The sequence below is a fragment of the Wasmannia auropunctata genome, unplaced genomic scaffold (assembly GCF_000956235.1).
Source record: "Wasmannia auropunctata unplaced genomic scaffold, wasmannia.A_1.0 LD335844.1, whole genome shotgun sequence".
Lineage (NCBI taxonomy): Eukaryota > Metazoa > Arthropoda > Insecta > Hymenoptera > Formicidae > Wasmannia > Wasmannia auropunctata.
Genome location: NW_012027046.1, coordinates 747646 through 772184, shown reverse-complemented (window position 1 = coordinate 772184; position 24539 = coordinate 747646). Strand labels below are relative to the sequence as shown.

Below are 24539 nucleotides of genomic sequence, written 5' to 3'. Positions count from 1 at the left end.
AAAATGATATACATTTAAAATCAGTGATAATTCCTCTGATCCACTAACTTTTAGAGAGTAGTAATTCTATATGAATAATGCCTCATCATGACATAATAATCGATTAAAAATGATTAATGATAAGAAATGATGTGAAAGGATAAATTGTTGAATAATTGTAACGTAAAAAGTGTTCGATACAGTAAAAAATACAACAGTCACAATACTTACCCGACGTTGCCGTGGTGGTAGCGCCAGTAGTGACACAGCTGACACTGGAATTGGTACAGCTGGAGCTGCTGGTGCCACCTCCAGAGCTGGTGGAGACAGTCGTGGCGTTCTGCCCGCCGTAACTGACGGCGCTGCTGATAACACCGTTGAGTAGCCTCTGCGTAGTGAATCCCTGTACGCTAGTAGTATTCTGCGACCAAAATTGATGATGAGCCGCCAGCAGGTGCGGTGGTACCGAGGGCGCGCGCGACCTCGGCGGCGCCGGTGGTGATTGTTGTTGCTGCTGCTGCTGCTGCTGCTGCTGCTGCTGCTGCTGCTGCTGCTGCAGAGATCCGTGCGATCCGGCCGAACCAATTGTGCCGGAACTGACGTTCAGGTTGAATTGAGATGACGGGCTATTCCGGTGACTAAGCTGGTTGGAGGCTTCCGAACGACCGCCTCCACCGCCACCACCGCCGCCTCCACCTCCGTCAAAGACCGAATTGTCGGATTCTTCCTTGGTCTGGACGGACGATAGGTCGCCCTTCAGATCCGGGCTGTCACTCCTCGAGGAGGCCTCCTGGGCAATCGGAGTCGACGAGACCTGAACCGGCGAGTACGGCGACGATTTGATCGGCATCGGGGTGGCGGAGCGTTGTTGTTGCTGTTGCTGCTGCTGCTGCTGCTGCTGCTGCTGCGACTGCTGATGATGCTGCTGATGCTGCTGTTGCTGCTCATCGGCGACCCTGAAGCTCATCATCGGACCAGCATCCGGGAAGACCGAGTCGGGCGACGCGCGATCCGAGCACCCCGCGTCGCGACCCTCTTGGCCGCTTCCTTTCCCACCTCCGCCATCACCGCTGCCAGTACCACGAAGGGTGTCTCCTCCTCGCAGTGGCCCTGGACTCGGGCTGCCCAGCAGGTACTCGTTCGACGCTCTGACCTGGCAGCCCGGCGAGCCCGGCATGTTCGTCTCCGGCGACAGGGTTGAGGTGTCGGCCATGCTCTCCCCTGGAGCAGGAAAGTTTATGGGTGAAGGTGCGTCCGTCGTCGGGTTCCCCTGCGGCGAGCCTGCTGATCCGAGGGATACCGGGGAGTCTGAGAAATAAGGCGTTGATCTTACGTTTATACTCGGACTGCGGAGAGTCTGTAACGCGGCGGGATAGTTTTTTTTCCTTTTTCTTTTACCCTCGGAGGCATGATCGAGTATGGTAACGCGGGGGGTGTGCGAGCGTTCGCTATTCACGCGCGCGTTACATCTGATGAAATTGAATGCGCACGGAGGAACGGAAGTGGGACAAGGGGAATCGGCATCGGGGAATTGGAGTAAATTAATGACGTTGTACACCCGATCGACACCAGTCGCATACGCGACTAATTGGTGGCGCGAGCTCCGAGGGTGAAGGTGAGATAATGAGCTATAGATGGAGCATAACGTGTTGCATCTGCTTATGATGTGACGTCTTCCTTGGTATTCGGTATTCCGGACTGGCATGTTGATTACTCCTTTGACGTTCCGAGTTGACGAATAAATTTAATGTACGATGTAGTTATTAATCCAAGAATTCAATATAAATAATATGTAAACTTGGGAGATTACAAGTGATACAATAACATAAAAATTTAATTGCATTTGCAAAAATTTGATTATTCAATAGATTATTTAATTTGCTTGTATTCTCTTATACGTGAAAATTAGATGATACTTATACCATATTTATCCTTTAAATGTTTACAAATTTAAATTATAATTTTTAAAGTATGTTTTCCCATTTGTATTTGGTTCTCAAATTCCAGGATTAACTCTTTCAATTCAGTATTATGTTAATCTAATAATCCTCTTAATTTAAAGAGATAAAAGAAAAGCAACAGACGTAAACAGAAAAAGAGCTAATTTTACATATTATTTCATAGTGCAGTTTATTCACATGACAATATATGCTATCATCTGTAATCCTCAGATGAAAAATTAAATAGCAAAAAACTAAATAATTAGAATCGTTACTTCATTTATAAAATAATTTAATAGAAAATCGTTACGGAACCGCCGTTAAAATTGCAAATGGCATCGATGACGGATTTAAAACTTATTACATGCGTTATTACGCTGGTCTCGATAAGCAACCGCTCGTTATGCAATTCCATATCAATAATACGGCATTGTGTACGCGCGAAGTGTTTCTCCTCTCCTGCTCATAAAAAAAAAACGCCTCCCATAATAGATTCCGATATACACGAGATGTACTCTCCTCGCGTTAGCCGCGCCCATGATCACCCTCTCTTCATATAGAATACTTTTAAGTTATATATCCGCGCGATAAACGTTGTTCAGTTATCGGTACATTTTGTACGCACTTGTAATAGAATATTTGTCAGGAGCACTGCACGATCTGTCGCGATTGGCAAACAATCGCTCTTTCAAATATTTGGATAATATTTGGATCTAGCTGGATCAAAATCAAATATTGGAATACTATTTTAAGTACTAAAGACAGAATGCAAAGAGAAATATCTACTACCAGAGAAGATATTAACATATTTTAAATATTTCTTCATATATTTTTTGATAAAATAGACTACTATAAAATAGTCTGTGTATTTTTAAATTAATTATTTGCAGATCTTAAAATATCTCCAATATGATCTTTTTTGTTAATACAAGTACATTACATATAAAAATACATATATTGTCTGAAAGTAGATAAAAGTCTTAACAGACAATGCTCTTGACTCACAGAGATTTCTCGTCTTCATGAGTTCTCTCGAACTCTGCTAAGTTTAGTGAGTTTTGCAAAGACATATCGCATTTCATAGCCTCTCTCGAGCAATTGTGCTGCGACTTCGATAAATTTAAATCTACATTCATTATTGATCCACGCGCGTTTATCTACGGCTTAATTATCTTGCTCGTAGTCTTTTCACGCGAGCAAAGTTCAAAATATCAGCCGTAGATTGGATAACGAATGATTAAATAGCGAATAAACTATGAATTTCCATGATACATGGAATCATATAAATTGGATGTATAATATAATATAATTTTTTATACGTACATAATAATAAAATGTGTAAAAAAATGAAATACGCAGAAAAATACAAAGCTAACTTTAGATTTTATAGCATGAAAAATATTGCTAATTGAGCTAATTCACATAACATAAAATAGGCAAAATAATGAAACGTAAAAATTTGATCGAAATTATTATATAATTTCTTTTCATTTCATTAAATTTTCTTGCTTCTTATAAAGGCTTTTCTTGCTACTAAACTATTAAATAATCATATACAATAAATATATAATTAAATATTAATATAAAATTAATGATTTCTGATAGAACTAAGATAATAATAATTAATAAAATTGGGATATCGTTAATAATATTCAAATTAGAAGAAATTTTTGTAATTAATCACGAAATCATGGGTCGAAAGTTTACACGTACCTACTAAGTGAAGATAATTTCGAAAGATTTGATTTTCATATATGTTGCCCCCTGATGACTCTGGTTAGAAAAAGTAACCATTTTCTTTTACTGGAAAATGCATGTGGCGCGTGTTGTGTTTCCTATAATGGGGAAGTTAGTGGTAATTGAGTTAGAAGAGAGGGTTCTGAGTGAGAGAACCATTAAAGCACCCGTTTGCTTTCGATGCGTTCTTAATGCTGCATTGTACCCCGCGGTGTTGAAGGATATACGAAGATGGCACGTGCAACGGTAACAATGGTAATGGGATAGCCTTGCATCACGCACAGTATGAAATTAATTAAATAAAAATATTCTACATGACTTCAAGCAGATAAAGTCTAAATATATATGTTTACATGTGCTATCTCTGTATATTCTGTATATATATGTATATGTGTGTGCATAAAAAAAATTATATACATAATAATCTTTGATGAAAATTTATTTAGAACTATCGATTTATTTTTTTTTTTTATAACAAATCATTCCTTTTTCGATTATACTATATCATTTCAGAGATATACCTACATATACATCGTACATAAATTTAAATTTCAAAATAATTTTCAATTAAAAAATTTTGAAATAACAAGAAGATATATTTCTTAAACTCAGAATATTTGTTAAATTTGGAGGAAAATATTTTTATCTCTTTAAACCGAAAAAGATTATATTCTTTGAAGCGACAGTTCCAAGTGTAATATCCGTTCGCAATGTTGCTTATCGTGAAAAGAATTAAAGAATGTGGTTGCTCGAGGTCAAGGAAGGAATGTAGTTAACGAGGCCAGGTTATGATTATAGACACTTAGGTGACAGTTTCTGAGCTATTAATAGATCGATCGCCGTGGACATTGGCCGAGCGGATTATTCAGTCGTGGACTCGTGATGTACCGATATCGCGAAATATCGAGAATTGTCTCGCGTGATTACCAAATCAAAGATATCGAATCGGATCTCTACCTTTTGTCTTTGTTGATCATTAGAAGAGACTATCGGTCATAGTTTTGCTCTCGTAGAACAATTATATTTCGCTTAGCCGTACACGCGGCGCGGCATTCGTATATCAGATTGACGATCGACTGCTAATGTCAATGCGCTCTGATGATGTATGAGTGACGTATGCTTAGCGCAACAATGATAGTTAAGGATAATGACGATTATCCATCATGAAGTGTGATGAGGATATTGATCTTTTGTATTCATAGCCGAATTTTTCAAAACGTTCGAGAAATAGTTCCTAGTAATGTAATAATGCAGTTATATATCATGGAGTTACGCAACACCGCTTTCACCGTTCCTTTCACTTATATATTTTTTTCAGTTCCTTGGATTCCTTAACTAACTTGAAATTAATCTTTTTGAAAAAAGTCGATTCTGGATTATAAACGATAAGCGAAATAGGAGAGAAAAAGGATCGTTAAAAACAAATAGAGAATCTTCTAATTAAATTGTACTTGTATCTCTAATTAATTTAAACCTTGCCTTGACGGAATATTTATTCTAAGTTTAAGTAAGCCGATATATTGTGACGTAGTGACATATGAATTAAACTCGCGACCTCGGTACACTGTTATTGTTGCAAACGGAATTAACTACATGACCGAGATGTGAAACTGTACAACGCGAGAAACAAATATAATTCCGTGGCAACGAACTTTCAAATAATTTTATCGTGTTTTTTTTATTAATTATATATATAAAAATATGCAATGTTAAAACTTTAGAAACTTTGGAAATATATGCAATATATTGTAACTTCTCACAATAAATTTTCCCCGAGGAAAAATTCAAACTGTAATTATTAAAGTATTCAAGACAAGTAATTTAAAGTAGAGAGAAAAATCTCCCACAATATTTTTCTGAAAGAAAAATTATATTAAATTTTGGTCAAGGATTCCGAACTAGTTGAAACAAACAACAGGATGGAAACACGAGGAGGCACTCTATATTATTAGTATAAGTGTTGAGCATCGCTCAAGTAGGTGCAATGCTCGAGAAAGTAAGTACATTGTTTACCGAAGAGCGATGCGTACAAGTTCTTCGCGTCCAAACACATGTAATAATTGAAGGTGGAATAAGGATTGAGCTGCGATGTAAAGTGCCTGAAGTAGTTCTGATCCGACGCCATTAAAAAGTTATTGTAGGGCTGATATAGCGATAAGTAGGGCAGAAAACTGTTTTCTTGCTGCATTCTGTAGAAGGCTGTCAGGTCCATGCTTGGTGGATTCCAATTTTGTGGATTCCGATCTTGCTGAGTCCAATGAAGATTAGTGGCGGTGGCGATAAAAACGTTACTTCTCAAGGGAAACATTTTTTTTTAATAATTCTATCTGATCCGCACTTGTAATTATTAATGATTAAGTTTGACACTTATATGAATATTTATCATATGAATTGTAACAATGATTTTTTGATATTGTCTTCTTCCGCTTTTCTTCTTGATTGTACTGTTTTATTCTCTTCACGAATTGTCTTTGATATCATAGAAATCGTTGTATTTGTCGTTTATCTATATATTCGCATAATTCATGAAAGAAGCATCTTTCATTTTTATATCAATACGTAAATAAGGATATATCTGGTAGATCACTCTAAGTTTGTGCAAAATGATTTTCTTCTATCAATTTATGTAAAATAATTTTCTTCTATTCATTTCTCAGTTGACGATTGTTTGTGTGTGTGTGTGTGTGTGTGTGTAGTTGGCACATGAAAATAGAATCTGGTCTTTTTGTACAATATATACCTGTTTCGAATATAATATGTAAGAAAAAATACATCATTCTCGAAGTGTATATATGATTATGTTTTCGATAAATTGACGTCAAAGGTTATCGAGAAATCGATTGATCCATCTTACAAAATTAGTCACTATAATTGTAATTATCACGACGTACTTCTTTTTTATACTTTATATGTTCGTGATAATGTCATTTTGCATAAAATATATGAATTCGTTGTTTCCACACACGAAGCGCGGATAAGAGCCGTCTGACTAAAGCAACAACGTTACTACTTCTCGTTCGTGGTATGCAAAAATCACACGGGACCGTTGCGATTCAAGTGGTACAACGTTGCTTTGATCGGTCATTTCTTTCTCAATTTTCAATCCTCTACTGTACTGTAAATATCGTCTTCCAACAAATCAACAAGTATTTTTTTTACAAAGGGATTGTCGTTAGAACAATCATCTCGCGACATCCGCAAGCACCGCTCACGGCAGCGGCGTCGCCGAGTAATTGCGTCGTTATACTCGTTGAATTGTGTGACGTTCACGTGCGGCGGAGGCGGTCGGAGGAAGATCAATGATTTCGCGAGACCGCGGGTCACGGCACCGGTCGCCGGAGCATACGTTCTCCTAGGGTAATCTGTATGAGTGCCGTCCGCGCGATACACATCTCCCGGATTCTCTTATCGATCTCCTTTCGATCGTGTATCGTCGAGAATTGGAACTCGCGTTAATGTAGTTCCTCTTCTACGCGTTTTCCAGCATCTTCACTCCAGTTCGGACAACATTCCGTAATCATTAACGCAGCCTCTGACCTTTAAATCGGTCGTAGGTCGAGGGTCATTGGTATCAGTCGTGTTTGTGAGCGCGTCGAAAAATCGATGCAGCTCGGTGGTGCAGCGGCCGCGGCAACACGTCGTAATGTGACGCGCGCCGCGAGGCTACCATGGGTAAAACATCAACGTCAACGACGACGTCGCCATCGTCATCTTCGTCGTCGTCGTCGTCGTTTTCGTCGTCCACGTTGTCGTCGCCGATCGCCCGCTCGTCCGACACGATCCACCGCGTGGTCGTCGACTCGCTTCCATCGTCCGACTCCGTCACTCCTTCCGTCCTTCTCTCACAATCAACCGATCCTTCCGTTCTTCGTTCGCAGGCGCGTTTTTTCGTTTTTCGCGGGCACTTGTTTGCGACGAGCGCGCGACGACGGCGGGGCCGCGTGGTTACGCGAGTTCAGGCGAAACCGAACTAGCACCGGTGCACGTCCGGGACGACCGCGTGGGTTGATATTCAACCCTGCACCGCCAGCAGCAACCGTTCCAAACCCCCCTCCCCTCCCCCCTTCCCCCGGTCCCTCTCTCTCCTTTCTCTGTCTCTCTTGGACTTGGCTTCCTCGCTAGCTAGCGACTCCGTCGTCGCGCCACCCACGACTCAACCTCTGCCCTCACGCCGGCATCCACCCTCCCCCTGCCTCCTTTTCTCGTCTATCATTTGAAAGCTGCCATAAAGACACAATAAGAAGACGGGCGCGTGAAGATCGCTTGCTACATCGCAATGTAACGTATTGTTGTTATAATTGAATAAAGGGGTGGGGAGACAAAAACAGAGAGAGAGGGAGAGGAAGCGCGCGAACGAGAAACGTGCGGGATAAGCGCGTGCGCGTAGCGGGAAATCGGGGGACTGAATGAAGAGCGTGAATGGTGGTTGCAATATACGTCGAAGGGTTGATGATTGAAACATAGGAGATTACACATTATCGCGCGTTCGAGAAAAATTATATATTAATGAATAACAAATACATCACAATTTATTTCTTATCCAAGTATGAGATAAGAAGCATATAGATGTGTTTATAGACCACATAGATATATTTTTTAAAATTATAAGTGGAAGAGGAAGAAATCTTTGCTTGAAGAAAATACGTAATCAGAGACTAATCAGAGAATTCATTACAAATGGAGAGATTCTCGTACGCTCTTAAATAGACTAGTCTTCAATGGATCAAATTATAAAATGATTAAAATAGCGGAATTAATCACTACTTATTCTTTTCTCTGTTAATTAGTGTATTATTCGAAGATGATTTACTGCCGACCAAAATTATTAGTATCGAATATTATATAATTATAATAGTGTTCGCGCTTATTAGGATTTTTTCACAGTTATTTTTATTGTACCAATTTTAAAAAGCATTTATTATTGCGGGATATTTCATATTTCATGCATATCGTTTTCAAGATATTTAATTTTGGTTGTGCGAAATTTTATGTATTCTGAGTAATTATTCCACTTGTGCAAGTTAATTTTAGACTCCATACAATAAAATGCCAACAAAATTTCGATTATGACGTACGTACATCGTATTAACATGCGCGATACATAGTGAATAATGAAGACTGTAAAATGTAAAAGGTCGAATGTAAGGTAATATGCAGCAAAGCTGACATCGAAAATGCAAACCGTTAAGGTAGAATTATTATATTTTGCAAAAGGAACAGCAAAATCGATCGTGTATTTAATTCTGTCGCGATAGTTATCGACTTCTAATTGTGCGATCAAATATATTGTCGCAAAATACAATTAAAACATGATTATAAAGTTTAAATTAAATCATGTAAAAAATCATGTAGAAACTTATCGAAAACTAATTTAAGAATATATTTCATAGCGAAACATTTGTGCGGAATTAAATTTTCTTTAGCAAACGTATCCAATTATTTGTCAGAAATGAAACTGATTCTTTAATTAATTTTTTGAAATTAAATATGGCCAAAGATATAATAATAACATAGATATTAATTTATATAGAAAAATGAAAATACTAATACAATTAAAAAATATCGTTAAGAGTTAATAATTTCCTTTAATACAAAGTGATGTACGCACGTGTACGTACTCGCACATTTCCGTAATAGTGTAACGATATTTTTTATACGCTTCATAAAGTGGAAAGATTAATTGCGTCGTCTACAACTAGAGCGATATTTCATTCGCCGTAATTGTTGGTTGTAAAAATCAACAATATTGCGCCTGTATCAAATCCCGTTCCTCTATTACTGGGTGGTAAATAATCGTTATGCTTGAGCATTGGTCAATTTTACATCTCGTTCCAAGTAATCTCAATATATATGAAAAGACCAGTGCATCATAATTTGCTCGACAATGATATATGATCCTTTCCCGTGACGCGATTACGTCAACCATTAGAATCGAATCTAGTTCCCAGGCATTATCTTGTCTCTAGTCGATGTTTAACGACTATTTATAGTCGTGTTTTTGCTGAAAAACTCGGCTGAAAACGGTCTTAAGACGTGATATGATTCAACAAATAGATCTTAAAGGTCAATTTTATATTCATTATGTTGTATCTGCAATTGAGATTCAATTGAAGGTTTTACAATTAGGGAATTTGTTTTGAGACACAGATCGAGTTTTGTTTCTTGTAGTTCGATAATCGATTCCAGGGAAAAATCATATATAATTGTTTTTTTAATGATACTTTTTATGAGTTTTTTAATAATATTTTTCCGAGGTAACGTAGAACAAAATGGTTACTCTTAAAGAAATCTGAAAAATCTGACTTGAGATTTAAGGATAATTTTTTAAAGCATTAAAATTAAGAATTATAAATTACTCTAAAGATTATTCAAATTATCATTAAAAGAAAGGAATAATTTGCGTGTGTTAATAGTAATACACATTTACATATGTATCAATCAAATTGAAATACTTTGAAATTTTTTCATTAATTAGAATTCAAATAACAGTATTTGCATTTCGAAACGTCTTCTCATTGTCAGTTAAATAATTGTTAGACGGCGCTAATATGTTTGCAAAACAAAGCGCAAAATGTCTGATAATAGATCACGTATTGAAATTAAGTTAAAAAATAACGAACAGAATATTGATTGTATATTTATATATCATAGTATGTTAATTTTTCATAATAGACTGGTTAATGTGCAGCCTTACTGCTTGTATGGTAAGCAAGGTCGTTTTGTCATTTGCGCGAAGAGACTCAAATCGGCAGGTAGCGACGCGTGTCCACCACGTGTGTCGTATATTACTCATCGAAATGCGATCGAGTGAAATACTAGAAGAACGCGAAACGCGATTATTTCCTACAATTGATACAATTAGTTACCGGCCTGCGCGATAAATTAACATCCACGATTAACGGCTGCATGTATTGCGTATTTATCGACGCAAGTATTTCGCGTAATTTCATTCAACTGTAAAGGACGGTAATTATGGATTATAAGTATTGTTTTATCGCGATATTCGCACGTAGGCGATAATGATCTTTTTAACGCTTAGATTCGAAGTAGCTTGTATCGCGCTTTAAATTTCTCGCCAAGTTAAACGTAATTTGCTCATATTACTTTCGGATTGAGAGCGCGCCGTAATATGCGAATCGTTGGATCGAAATAATGGAAAATGCGTTATCGATTGTTTGTTAATACGTTTATCTCATTGAATTAATTTGGAACATATTATGCGTGCAATATTGAGTTTCGATTACATATTTTCGAATGATTGCATCAATTGCATATCATAAATTCGGTCTTTGCACGTCATTCGTGAGTCGTCGAAAGCCATTTGAGATTTCGTTCGTAGTTGTTGCACTAATTTGCGAAATACCGAGCGAAAATCGAGCGAATCATAGAGTTTCATACTTTTTTTCACGTTTTTCTTTCGAAATGTACAATAGTGAAGTTAATCGTGCATTTTTATTAAAAGATTGAAAATGCCGTGCGTTTGTTTTATTCTGATGATTAATACGTGTGATTGTAATTAACGATGTTTTCGCGAGGCAAGAGGCTATCGCGGAATGACTATAGGATGAATAAATTATTATTTTTTATTTCATTGATTACTTGTTTTTACTTTACTAGAATTAATTATTTATTAAATATTTATATGTATGCTATAATTCTTTTAAATATTAATTATTCTGGATGTTACTATAATATAATTTACGTATATATTTTCGTTTTACAGTTCCACCGTGGTTTCAATGTAAACTGTCGCTGCGCATCGTATCGGTGAGTGATGTATTATTTTTTATTTTAAAGTAATATATTTTTATTTAAAGTAATAAATCTGCTTACATGAAAAAAAATTATAGCATATACGAATAAATGCTCATATAACAAGTTTAAAAAAATTACTTTGCGATCAGCGATTTATTACTTTGAAATAGATAAGATAGAATAGATTAATATAGAAATAGGTGTATAAACTTGGAATTATTATAAATGTTTAATTTATTATAATTAATTGCATTTACATTGATTGCCTGTCTTTTTCTTTTTGCTTTATTACGAGCGGTTGCTGTAAATCGAGATATTTTATATTACCTATAAGCTGAATATACACAATGGGGTTAAATAAAACGTGATGAGAGATAATAATAACGCTGCGACATATTGTAAATGTATGAAAGGCTTCGCTACGAGGTACTCTTGCGGAAAAATTTTTTACGTCCGGCATTTTCTGCGGTAGAGTTGATGTTAATTTTATTTAATGTTAATTCAACACGAATGTGGGACTTTAATTCGATATTATAACATATTTCCGAGACGTTTCTTACCGTCGCTACTACATCGGGAGTCGACCTTTCTCCTTTTCAACTTGAGGTCTTGAAACAAGCTCATGTTTTCTATCTCACACGGGCTGCTCGGAAGGGTCATAATTCCTGAAAGCAGAAAATGACAAGAATCAGTTTTGTTATTTGTTAAATAAATTATTTATAACCGAAATCGGCTTGCATAATTTATTTCTAAATGATACTGTCTTTGTGAAAATATTTAAAGTATTAGATTGAAATATATCCTTATTTCCATATTTGAATAAATTTTTGTGCTATACGATAATGATTTTTATATTTGTTTCGTAATGAGATTTGAGATTTAACTTTTATTTAGGAGATAATCAGGAGATGAATAATTCATTTCTCTCTTGTATAACTGAACGAATCTGTGCGAAATATAAAATTGAAATTATTTAGTTAATCATTCTTAACGTTAAATCACGAGTAAACTTCAATTTCCTATCACAGATGAACTATTCGATAAAAAAAATTGAAAAATATAAAAATATTTTATATTTTACTCTATATATTACGTTTTACAAAAGCATTGATCTTCTCCTATTTCTCAATGTAATTTTCTTAATATAAAGCTCGATTTCACGAGCTCGACGCTATATCGTGAACCGTGATTCGAGTAACCATGAAAAAAAATTTCGCAGAATCGTTTATTTTACATTTTACATTTTCTGCCGCGGATTTCGCCCTTCTATCAATTCGTTTCTTCTCGTCGGATGTAATCATCCGGGGAGTCATCTCGCGCGTATGTGAGCGAGTGATCGGCTACTTGCGGGATCGGGAACTGTCCGCGGACGTGAAAGTACGTGTGCGCGTACGAACGCACGCGTTCGCGACGATTACGGCGAACGCATAGCTCGCCATTAACCCCGCTTTAGCCGGCAATAACGTACAATTGGATCGGTCGCATGGCGATACATGTATCGTTTTAAACCGCGACACGAAACCGACGTCTTCGTTTTACGGGGTTCTCGGGGGATCCCCGTTGCCGCGCCGTACAATGTACCGTATAATGAAATAATTAGAGGCGGACCCCGGCAGAGAGAGAAAAAAAGAGAGAGGGAGAGAGAATGGTCCCCGTTCTTCGTTCGCTGACGCAGCGATGCTCCCGCGAGATCGGCGCTTGTACAGGCGCGCGTTTTACGAGCGCGCCCGTCTCGATCTGGCGCTAGACTAGAGACTAGATCTATACGAGAGACGACCGCGATGAAACGGGGAGGGAGGGGTCATTTTAATAATGCGACGCCGGCGATAATAACAAATCGCGCTTGCATTATCGCGGCTCGCGGGGCCGCCGGAGACGGCGAACAATTTGCGCCGACGACGTACGGGCCGGAGGGATCGGGCGTCTAAGCGATTTTACGACAGCGCCCCGACCTAACTGCCCGCGCGCGGGTCGTTTTAATAAGGGCGATGATGCACGCGTCAATCGTGCAAATTTTTATGCGCCGCTTCGTTTGTCTCTTCGTTCTGAGAAACGTGCGCACTGGCGCTCATATTGTTGCAACAATGTTTACGCCTTGCGATACATTTTTTTTTTTTTGGAACTCTGCGTCTTATCGTAATTTTTCCCTCTTTCTTTTTTGTTTTAAATATTATACATGCGTACTCGTTTAAAATGCAAATATAACATGCCAAAATGGACATAATGTGACAGAACGTCACAATGTTCGTTTTCATGTTTTCGTAAAATAACTTTGTATATTTATAGAGGGGAATAGTTTTTGAAATGCAAGGCTTGAATACAAATATTTTTTACTAGTTTGAAATGAAGTGCTTAATTTGAAGTAATAAAATATCTTAATTTTTCGAACAAAATATAACAATATCGAGGATTAATCCATAATGTTCCTTTCCAAACAGTAATTTTTCTATTCTAAAAAAATGTATTTAAAGTTATAAATAAATCTATATTTATATCTATTTTCTAAAAAAAGAATATACAATTTCTGTATAGTAAAATAAAATTGGTATAATAAAAAAAATATACACCGATGTGTTTTTCGTTCATATCGCGTTTTACGTCAAATACGATTTGTTATCCGCATAAAATTAATATTTTACACAAAGACATTCATTAGAAAAAAGACATTAATCGACGATTCTGCGATAAACCTCACGCTGCCCTGCAATAAAAATAATTTTTTGAGAATAAGATATACCGCTTGCAAATTACTTAGTGCGAGTTGTCTCCAATTAAACGTTTAAAGTACCAGATTCAAGCATCTCCGGAATTTACTCGGACGGAAGTTGGACGTGATATACCTATCTTCACTAACGATCTCGTTGAAGTAACTTACGCTTTAGAGACAGAAGCAACGCGCGTCTCATGCTAATTGAGTAACAAAATGACAGTAACAAAATATTATTCGAGAAATCTTGAACGAAAGTTCACACGCAAATCCCCGCCGTCATGCGTTGTGACGTGTGCAGCCAAATTTTACATTCGATTAGCATTTGAATTTCAAACGCATGAGTTTCCTCGTAGAACTTTGCGCATCGCTCATAACATCGCCACTATCGTTTACCATGATAATACTGCTCGACATTTCGATAAATCGGTAAACTCTTATTTTATTTAATGCAAATTTCCTTGTACACGCGTGCATTTCTTCTACAACAAATCTTAATTGCGTTTTTCGTAAATGTTTATAGCGTTATCACAGATGCATTTATATTGCGGAGCGCTTGTTTGCCGAAGTGAAGGTGCTTCTTGGAAGAGAAGTTCATCAAAGCAGACACTTCGTATACGAGGCTTTCTATTTGTTTTCAGCGCGCAAACTTTGTTCAACTAATCTGAGTGACATTAATATTCCGTAACATTGTCTGTCTCCATTTCAAAAGTTGTTTATTCTAGCATGCCGTAGAACTTCTTGCCAGGCTAACTCCTACGCCCGCTCGATCGCAGTCTTAACTGCAAGAAGTAGCTGTACTTACAAGCGAGCTTCATGTTTAATTAACATCATCCAATCGCAAATCGTCCAATAGTCTAGTTAGTTTCTTATTCATAAGTTGTTATTGTATATTTAAAGTTTCTTTGTTACTTTATATATACAGTAATTTGACGTAAATGATTTTCCAGCGTTATTAAACGGCTGCCGTTGGAAATATCAATTTGCTTGGAGATATTTCTCGGTTATATATTCCGCAAAAATGTGGAAAATATTATTATTTAAAAATCTTGAAAATTAAGTTGAGTTCTTTGTTACTTTACACAGTAATTCGACATAATTGATTTTCTAGCGTTATTAAACGGCTACTGTTGTTCGAAATCAATTATATCGAGATATATTCCTCAAAAATGTGGGAAAATACTGTTATTTATAAAACTCTTCTTAAAATTAATTAAAAAGATTTATCTGAATACGAAAAACTAAAAGATTTATGAAATTAGAAAAAATGTATTTAAAGCCACAGAGTAAATCAGTTTTAAAAATAAAGATAAATCACATAAATAGGCTTGATAGAAGCCTGTTTAGCAATCGAGTCAATAAAAATAAATATTCTAAAGGGACAAAATTTTCGAGCATCAAGGATTTTCGAACAGTCAAGCATCGGTCAGCCGCGTAAGTGATGTGAACGACGCTTAATCAGCCGGGCGCGCAGGCGAACGCGTGCGTCGGTACACGTGCACGACGCTAGATGGCACGTTGCGGCAACGAGCGAGAGGCAACGGAGCGCATCCACGATCCACGTTGCTGCGAGGCACGCATGTGCACGTCGGAGGGGGAGGCGCGCGCGCGCGCGACATCACATACACGTATGTATGCGCGCTCGGTCGGCTATACGGCGCGGTACAGCGCGGGGTCCTTGCTCCCTGCCGTATGTGGGTCAGCAGTCTCTCACACACGCCGCTATTCTTGCGTAACCAATGCATGCATACGGCCGCCGCGCCGCGCGGACGAGCGCGCTCGTGCACGCGCGCCCGCTCGCGCGGGAGACCGCGACGCGACTATACGTTGCGCACACCGAGACGGAAAGTGCAGCCAATGCACTAACCTACGACGGTCTCCTCTTGAGAGAGGCCGCCCGGCCCGGTGCTCGTACGTACGCAAATGTACATGCGTGTGTGTTCGCTTTGCAGCGAGTTGCAAGAGCGCGGCCGTCGGGCGCAAAGCCACGCAAGCTCGTCTATCTCGGGCTCGAGCTTTTTTTTTGAGTTTCGTACTACTAGTACACTTCGCGGTATTTTCTCCGTGCGTTCGCGTGAAATTCCACGTATACGAATCGTTTCGTGTTTCCCTGCGGCAGATCTAACGGTACTCTCTAATGGACTCTACACTCCTTTGTGTAACGTTTTCGAAAAAATTCTTACAGAATTAATTGATATATACATATATATATGTAACGCAATCACTATCATAATGTATGAAACAATTTTGTACAATTCTCGGAATTTTATTTTTTCATAATATAGATAATATAATTTGATTTTTTTTAATGTTGAAAAAAGATATTTATTATTAGTTTAAAGGTTAAAACGATTATTCTTAAATTATTTTAACGGAAACGTTAACTAAAAGTTGTGGGATATATATGTACCGGCTTGCAATACAATTGTTGAATTTTTCAAGAAATACATGTATGTTTGATATATATGTATGTAATGAATGTATCTTTATTGTTTTTAAAATTGCGACGATCATAAACGCGAATGTGAAGAGAATATGGCGGAAATTTATGCTTATGTCATATTTTATAGGAAGTTTATTAACACCTTTCACGCGCGTGTCGTTGTTAGCCTTCCGTGTTTATATTCTTCGCGATCGAAAAGGTTACAACTTTCTACTTTTCAAAAACTGTTAACCTCGTCTATAATCTGGCTAATTTTATAGAATGTTATATTATATGACATGCATAATTATGTTAATTAATTAGAATCTCATAAAAATTCTCAATCAATTAAAATGTCAATAATCGAGTCATTTTTTTTTATTAAATTATTCGATATAAGCAAAATCTTTTCGTCTAACAAAGATCTATTATTGAAATATTAAAATGTTTAACATATGCAAAAATATCATCACTTTTCACGCAAACTGATCGCTATTACAAACTGTATCGCGTCTAAATCTAATCATTATCGTGTGATTAAAATTATTTTGTCGACATGAAGAACGCGAAGATGAATGCTCTAGATTAGAGGATTCCCTTTGATAATCTGAAATCGTTCAAAAGTCGGTCTCGCGTCCGTTTATGGAGTAAGTAAGACATCCGATTTTCTATACCGCGTGTAGATTTTACCGCTATATGGGGACCGCGGACGGTGAAAGTGACTCTCCCACGCCATGACATCCTAGGTCTATAACTCCCCCACTTACATACCCGTGTCCGCTTCTCCATATCTCCTAGACGATAGTCTCTTTTTTCCTTTTCTGTCACGGTTCTCATCGGAGGGTACCGTGTCGCTAATGGTCTCCGCACGAATCAAATATATAATCAAATTCTTGGTTGTAATAGTCGGACACACATACATACACGTGCACATATATACACGTGTAAAAGTCTCGATTCAGGAATGATTCATAAAGACAGGAAATTTTACGACTCCTCAACGAGTTCTCTCTTCAACAAGTAGCCTTTTTTGCTTAAGATTTATATATATATATATATTATATATATATATTATATATGGAAAAGATATTAATAAACTAATAAATTATATAATATGTCGCATAGAGATTTTGTATTTTATTAACATTATTTCTTTATTTCTTAAATCATATCTTGTTTTATTTTTTATTAGTTTATTTATGTTCTTTTTCACACAACTGAAAATATTTGAGTTGCCATGAAAGTCTATATAGTCCAGTCCAGTGAATATATAATCTTATCTGTTCTCATACGGCACCGTTATGTGAAAAGATAATTTAGTACTTATCTAAGCAGACCCACATGGATAACGACAATCTTTGTCTTTTAGCATACCTTAAAATTGCTTATCGGCCGAAAGGGGTCATTATACACGGTGTTTCGTTTCTTAACGGAGTTAGCACTAACGAGGATTCGTATGATGAATATGACCTGGTATGCGGAGTCAACATTGACACGTATGTTAACAGATTAAAATGCTATCTGACAGTGAGATAAAGCAGACGTATGATTCTACATTATTTTTCTTGATTTTCGTATTACTGTAAACAAAATAATTTTATCGACGAAGTTTATATTCGTAAAATTTATAATTCGTAGCAATTTATATGCTATTTATCAATTAGCTCATGGAAAAATCGTTGGTTTAATGAAATGAGAAAAATATTGAGTTGAACGGAAAGTTGGTAACGTTTTTTTTATTTATACTAATGTCATCTCTGAGCAAAAAAAATTATTATTACTTAATATATCGGTACGATAAACATACAAGATTGCTTGATTTTTTGAACATTATTATTTCCAGTATATCCAGTGTATTTTTTAAAATGATAAGTTTATAGAAGTATTGCAGATTCATTTATATGCCATCAAAAAATTTTTTTTCATTAATTTGATTTATATAAGTTGGAAACAAAAGGATATTTTATTATCGTCGCGTTGACAATTGTTTTATATATTGCCGATTATATCAGCGTATCGACGACTCAATTCGCTTACTTAAAGGGTCAGATTCCTGATCACTTCGTGTCGTTGTCACAATGTAGAGCCAGCTGCTGCTCTCGACTTGTCAGAATCCAATCTCGATCTTGTTCATCTATCTTTCTTTTATCAACAATGAACAAACGAGCAAGTAAGTTTGCTTCCGCGAACGTCTATCGTAATGTAGACGCAACAATGAGTGACTGATTTATCGCAAAATGTAATACAAATTCGTAAGAGTGAAAAGATTATTCTTCTTAGTTTTTCAGTTCGAGGAATTTTAAAAATAGAAATTTATTTGTTATGAACAGTAATGAAATAATGGTGCAGGCTTTTCAAACAATTATATTATCAGCTTTAAATGTCCGAATTTGAAATAAAAAGTTTCGTCAATATTAACAATATTGATCACTATTAAATTACATACAATAACTAAACAGAAATAGAAATTTGTAACTCTATATTACTGTTTGGAGCTAGTAATATTGTGCAGCTTGGTTGAAAGATATGCTCAAATAGAGAAATATGACATTGTATTATCTTACACATGTAAGAAATAAACATGTAGAAGTAGAGATACAACAGTCATTCGGGACACACACTTATTCTGCATTATCTCAACCAGCATAGAATTCAATCTTTGCATGAAAGTTCTTGATACAACGATGCGGCAATGACGTTAACTCGTTTCCGTTAACTTCCGCCGCGGAAGAAAGAATCCTCGTGCCCGGCCACGCTCGCGGATCGCGCGTCGACGACGTTTCTCTTTTCACGTTTACGCGACAATGGAGCGTCATCATACGAAACAGCAGAGATATTGTCCCGCAATTTGTTTTCGAGAGCAAGAGAGCGACGAGAGAACTGTGGCGAATTGTACAGGGAAATGGAGACACCCGGTATGTGTGTGTCAGATGCTCGGGTAAGCAGTGAGAACGGCCAGTGAGAGTCAGTGGCTCGGTACGTTGAACCTCCGTAGTGAAAGTTTCTATTATAGCACTGGCCTTACCTTACTTTTCCTACGGCAAACTCTACCGTGTTGTGTCATAAGCGCGACGAGCGAGCGAGCGCGCGCGCGCGCGCCGCGGTAAAGGATCGAGATCCATTTCGCCCGTTCCACCACGAATGCGCGATTTAACGGGACATCGCTGAAAAATGTTCACCTGGTTTTTTTCCCGAGCGGAAGTCGCACCGTTCGTAATCGCATTTGTCAGGTTTCTAACGTCGACTGATATAGAATATTTTTCCGACACAAAAGCAATTTTTATTCGCAGTTGTACATACAAACGACGTTAATAAAAATTTATACCTTTTTGCAATATTTAATAATTGCAATCGAGAATAATCAGTTATTTACCAAATGGACGGAGAAATTGTAACGTTTCATGATAAACTAGAAGTGATGCCTCTCTTTTTTTCGTTATCGCAATAAATGCAACAAAAATGGATAATATCGTTTGCCATTGCTTGCAACGTGAAGGAGTGTTGAGGAAAATTGTCTGACTCTTTATGATTTAAAAAAGTACAACGAATCGAACTCTGAGATCAATGTCGATCGCGTCGAATCGGTCGGCGCGCGATACGGTTCGCCGATTCGACATTGCGGAAGTTGCGAACGCAGCGCGATTACTTGCCCCCCTTTTATTCGCTTAGTCACTTTCCGACTTTCTTCGAGTCTTACGCTGAATTAACCGCTGCGCAAAGCATAGTGATTTAAAGAGCAATACAATGACGATTCACCGTGAAACTTTGGCGTCGACTCGAGAAAAGCCCTTTATAGACTAACTCTTGTGTGAACAGAATGTTAGGGTAGTCAAATTTGAAAAGGAACGTTCGGTAATAATGTGTATTTTATTACTTGCAAATGTAACTTTTTTTCAAAAATATTTTAATAAAAAACAAAATTTTAGTTTACATATAAAACATAAATTTAAAAATGTAATATGAAATGTAAGGTTTTTTTCGTATAAGGCGTTTTTGATAAAACATGTTAGTGTTAGTAGTGTATGTAGAATATCTTTCTACGAAAAATTATTCTAAAGAAAATTTTGATTTATTAATGTTTTTACAGCGTAATCCAAATTATATTTTATTTCATTCTTAATAACGCTGTCTCGAAGCGTTCCGAAGCGTATAAAGTACTTTGTTGTTTCATGTTTTTTTTTGCTTTACCTCTACGATATACTTGAATATAAAACCAACTCGGTAAAACTGCATTTATCTAATTTGATGTGTACGTGCTGCAGCACGTTATAAAAACAAAATAAATTTTTTATTAATTTAAAGAAAAAAGGAAACATAAATTGAGGTGTAGCTCGTATGAAGGTTAAGCGCTCCGAGATGCATTCGTGTCAAGGCGTGATTTATTTTTTTTATTTTTATAATATAACACGGTGTGATTCATATCCGTGACGATAGGGCTGAACGGTGCGATGCGAACGATTCATAATTCCGTTGGAACGACGCGGTGCACGGATTGCAACATGTTACGGGGCGCATCTGTCAACGCGGTGGCAGTTACGACAATGCAACGGCCACAACGATGGCAAATAACTTCGTTGATGTTCGTCGAAAAATCGGTTTTCTGCCCGTAGTACGCGAAGTCCGCAAACTCATGTACATGTACGTTACGACACTTTCAACGCGAAATACAGTCCCAAGTGCAGTTCCCTATCGAATTGGAAAACTTACGAAATTTATCGGAAAAGTGATGGAACAAAGAAGAATTATTGATCGGAAATGATCGATATGATTTACGAATATAACACTTTCTTTGTATAACTTGTTCCAATAAAATCACCGGATATTTGGTCCTCTAACAACGAATCCTACGGCCAATCTAGAGAATCGATTTTTCTTAAATGGAAATTGAGGCATTCATGAGTAAATAATGAATGAATAAAAAGAAGTATAAGTTCCTAAAAAAAATAAGCTTCAAGAGAGAATAGGTGCGATTTATTAAAAAAAAATGTACACATACATCAAATGACAATATATGTAAAAAGAAAATTTATATATTTATAGTATTTATTTCATATTATTAAAATTAAGAAGACATTTTATGATAAATAGTGATAAAATTTAAACTAGACAAGAATTTTAATTCACAAGAAATAATAGACTTTTTTGCTTGGATGTTGGTGAAAGACGCATTTGTCAGTAAAAAAAAAAGAAAGAATTTGTGATGATTTGAACAATTATATTTTTCATTTTAATTTTTTTTTTCTTTTCGCGACCGTAGATAAATTTGAACACTCTCACGATTCAAGTCCATTTCTCATTCTGTTGCAATCTGGAGCAAAAGTTCGCGCGACGTTCCCACCAACCTCGGCGAAATCGATTGCGCAACGTATATCGGCGATAGCGATCGCGTGTAATCTGTCGGAGAATACGCGACGCGAAGATGGGTATGCTTTGAGGCAGAATTATGGATTGATTTTCCTTGTTTCCTTCGATTTCGAATGTGTCTCGCGCTCCGCAGGTATATCACGCTGATCAGATAAAATCGTATCGACCATCACGGCCGAACGGACATGGGGATTAATATTTATTGGACATCCTTGTATACCTATACTAAAATCAGTCGTGCCGAGATATTGTATTCTGTCTTCCTCTGGGGAATAACCCAGTGGATATTTCTGCAACGCGCGCGGAAGGACATTTTTCGATTCGGCGCGGAATTTCGTCGCTCGAGAGATGTGATAAACGAGATTTTTGAGTCGACGAACGCGATTAGCATCCGCGCTCCGGTGTTTCGTCAATGGGGCGTCGGCGACGAGGTATCGGTTTCGCTCTCCAGATCTCTTGTTGTTGTCGAACGGAAGCGAACGCGGAAGCAGCGGCGGCATAGAGCGCGCTTTTTCGCGCATTCCGCGTCGACACGCCGGCAGCGCGCGGATCGACGCAATTGTGATTTGTAATTAGCGAAGCGTGCAATTGTGAAATCGTGTCGCGGTGTTATTGACCCGACGGGGACGCCGACGGACTGACACCTCGTTGCACCTCGAAAATCAATTCCCAGCTCGGTAGAACTTGTCTCGTTACCGCTCGCTGGTTTCTACTTAAACAGTTTCCGCGCGCGGAACGGACAACTTCGGATTGCTGATGCGAATGGCACCGCGATCGTGAAACTCGCCCTTTGAACGAAAAGTGAAATATACTGTATAGATGATTTAAATTGAAATCGCAGGTTATTGTTCTTTACAACTGCATCACATATGGATTTATTGCTTAACTATCGTGTACATAGATACAGAACTAATATCATAGATATGCATTTTATCTTTTATCAAATGCATCTTAATATAACTACAAAAACAAATTAAAAAGTGGACCTCTATTTAAAGTATTTTTTTTCGGAAATTGTAGTATGTTGAAAATGTTACAAAAATGTATTCTATATTTTTTATTCGTTTTTTTTTCATGAGGCATTATTTTTTCTCGTCAGTAATATAATTATTAAGATTCAAGGATGAAAAAAAAGGTGCTTGACTCATTAGCCCTTTTTTTTATTATCTTTGAATTGTATTCTTACGAGCCTATAAATCTTTGACAATTAATTATTAAGCCTCATGTATTACTATATGTACATAACAAAGATTATTATATGTAACATAATAAATATTTGAAGGTAAATTCAGATATTTAAATAATTCGCGGTAAGATCGCATTTCAACAAATGTCAGATGTTCAACATTATTGGGATGAATTTTGATATGTCGGTCAATGATTCAAATTTCAGAGTAGAGAAAGTTCCATTTCACCGATGTAATTTGATACTTGATATTTGAAGCTGTATCTACTAGAAATGTCGCAAACTCCATCGTTTTCAAGTACATCAAATGCTCGTGTTTGTGTGTGGGATTTTACATTGTATACAATAGGTATATTCGAACGTAAAAACGCGGTGAAACGTCTTTTGTAAAAATTTAATAAATTTTTACTCTAATTTGATATGCGTGTGCTGGGTATCAAATATTTCATATTTCTGTTTTCTGCTCTGTTATTCTTACTTTGCGGGGACTCGAGTAGAGCCTCGCAAGCGAGTGCTTTAGTTGGAATCACGTTTGCAAGAGCGAAATGGTCCTACCTTGGAGGACACTCATCTTCGCGCACACGGAAGAGTGCCGACCTTGCAGGACACTCATCTTCGCGCACATGATATTGTCGTGCGGTGGCGATTCAAGAGCAAAGTCAAGCGAGGTACAGAGAAACTCCCTGGGCAGCCGTGAACCGACGCCTCGTGCCAACTTCAATCACAGTCACGCACCAATCTAGGATCCACGCGGTATTTCGAATTCTTTTGTTCAAGGATTCACACGGGTGTTCGCATAGAGAGTTACAAAACAAATTTAATAGCAATATTCCGCGCATGCTCTTCGATTCTTCGCACACATTACGGCACTGTCGTGACGGAGTTAAAAGTTATAAGACCCGATAGAGAACGACAGCGTACCACTGTACTGAATTATTGAACCGATCACGAAGACGATCACTTCTTCGTGAGAGAATGACTGACGATTCCGAAACACGGGAAAATACACGTGCGAGACTTCCGCGACCGCGCGGCACCGTGGTGTAAGAAGAGGGGTCCCGCAGGTCCGGAAGAGGACGACGCGCGCGGAGAAGCCGCGGCGATGTGAACGCGTCGCGCGGCCCAAACTTTTTGGGGCAGCCGGTCGCGAGAGCGTGCGGGCCATGCGATCCGCCAAAGTCGTGGATCCGCCGCCGCGGTTCGGTAGTGGTGGTACCGGTGACCTCGATACCAACCGAGGCCCTCCAATCCCAACGCCCAATGCCAAAAAACTGACACGCGTGCGTACGTGCGTATGTGCGTACGTGTACACGCCATCGAGGAACTTTCACTCTCTCGAGCGCTTCTCGCGAGAAACGACGAGCGACCAGCGGATCCTTCGGAAGGGTTGAGTTTCTCATGAGTTTCCCTCGCTAGACAACGAGAGAAGAATGAAAATTCGATAGGAGG

The 24539-nt window shown here is 37.7% G+C and overlaps 1 protein-coding gene across 1 annotated transcript in view; it reads right to left on the bottom strand.

Annotated features, from left to right (window-relative positions):
* LOC105455762 (hormone receptor 4-like) overlaps nt 1–24158 on the bottom strand; it is a 37703-nt gene extending 13545 nt beyond the window's left edge. The window contains exons 1-3 of the mRNA XM_011699322.1: nt 23646–24158; nt 11972–12076; nt 211–1287 (exon numbers count right to left, since the gene is read on the bottom strand). Coding sequence (XP_011697624.1) covers nt 211–1287; nt 11972–12076; nt 23646–23715 — 1252 coding nt within the window. The 5' untranslated portion in view covers nt 23716–24158. The remainder of the gene's footprint in view (nt 1–210; nt 1288–11971; nt 12077–23645) is intronic.
* Nucleotides 24159–24539: the final 381 nt, after the last annotated feature.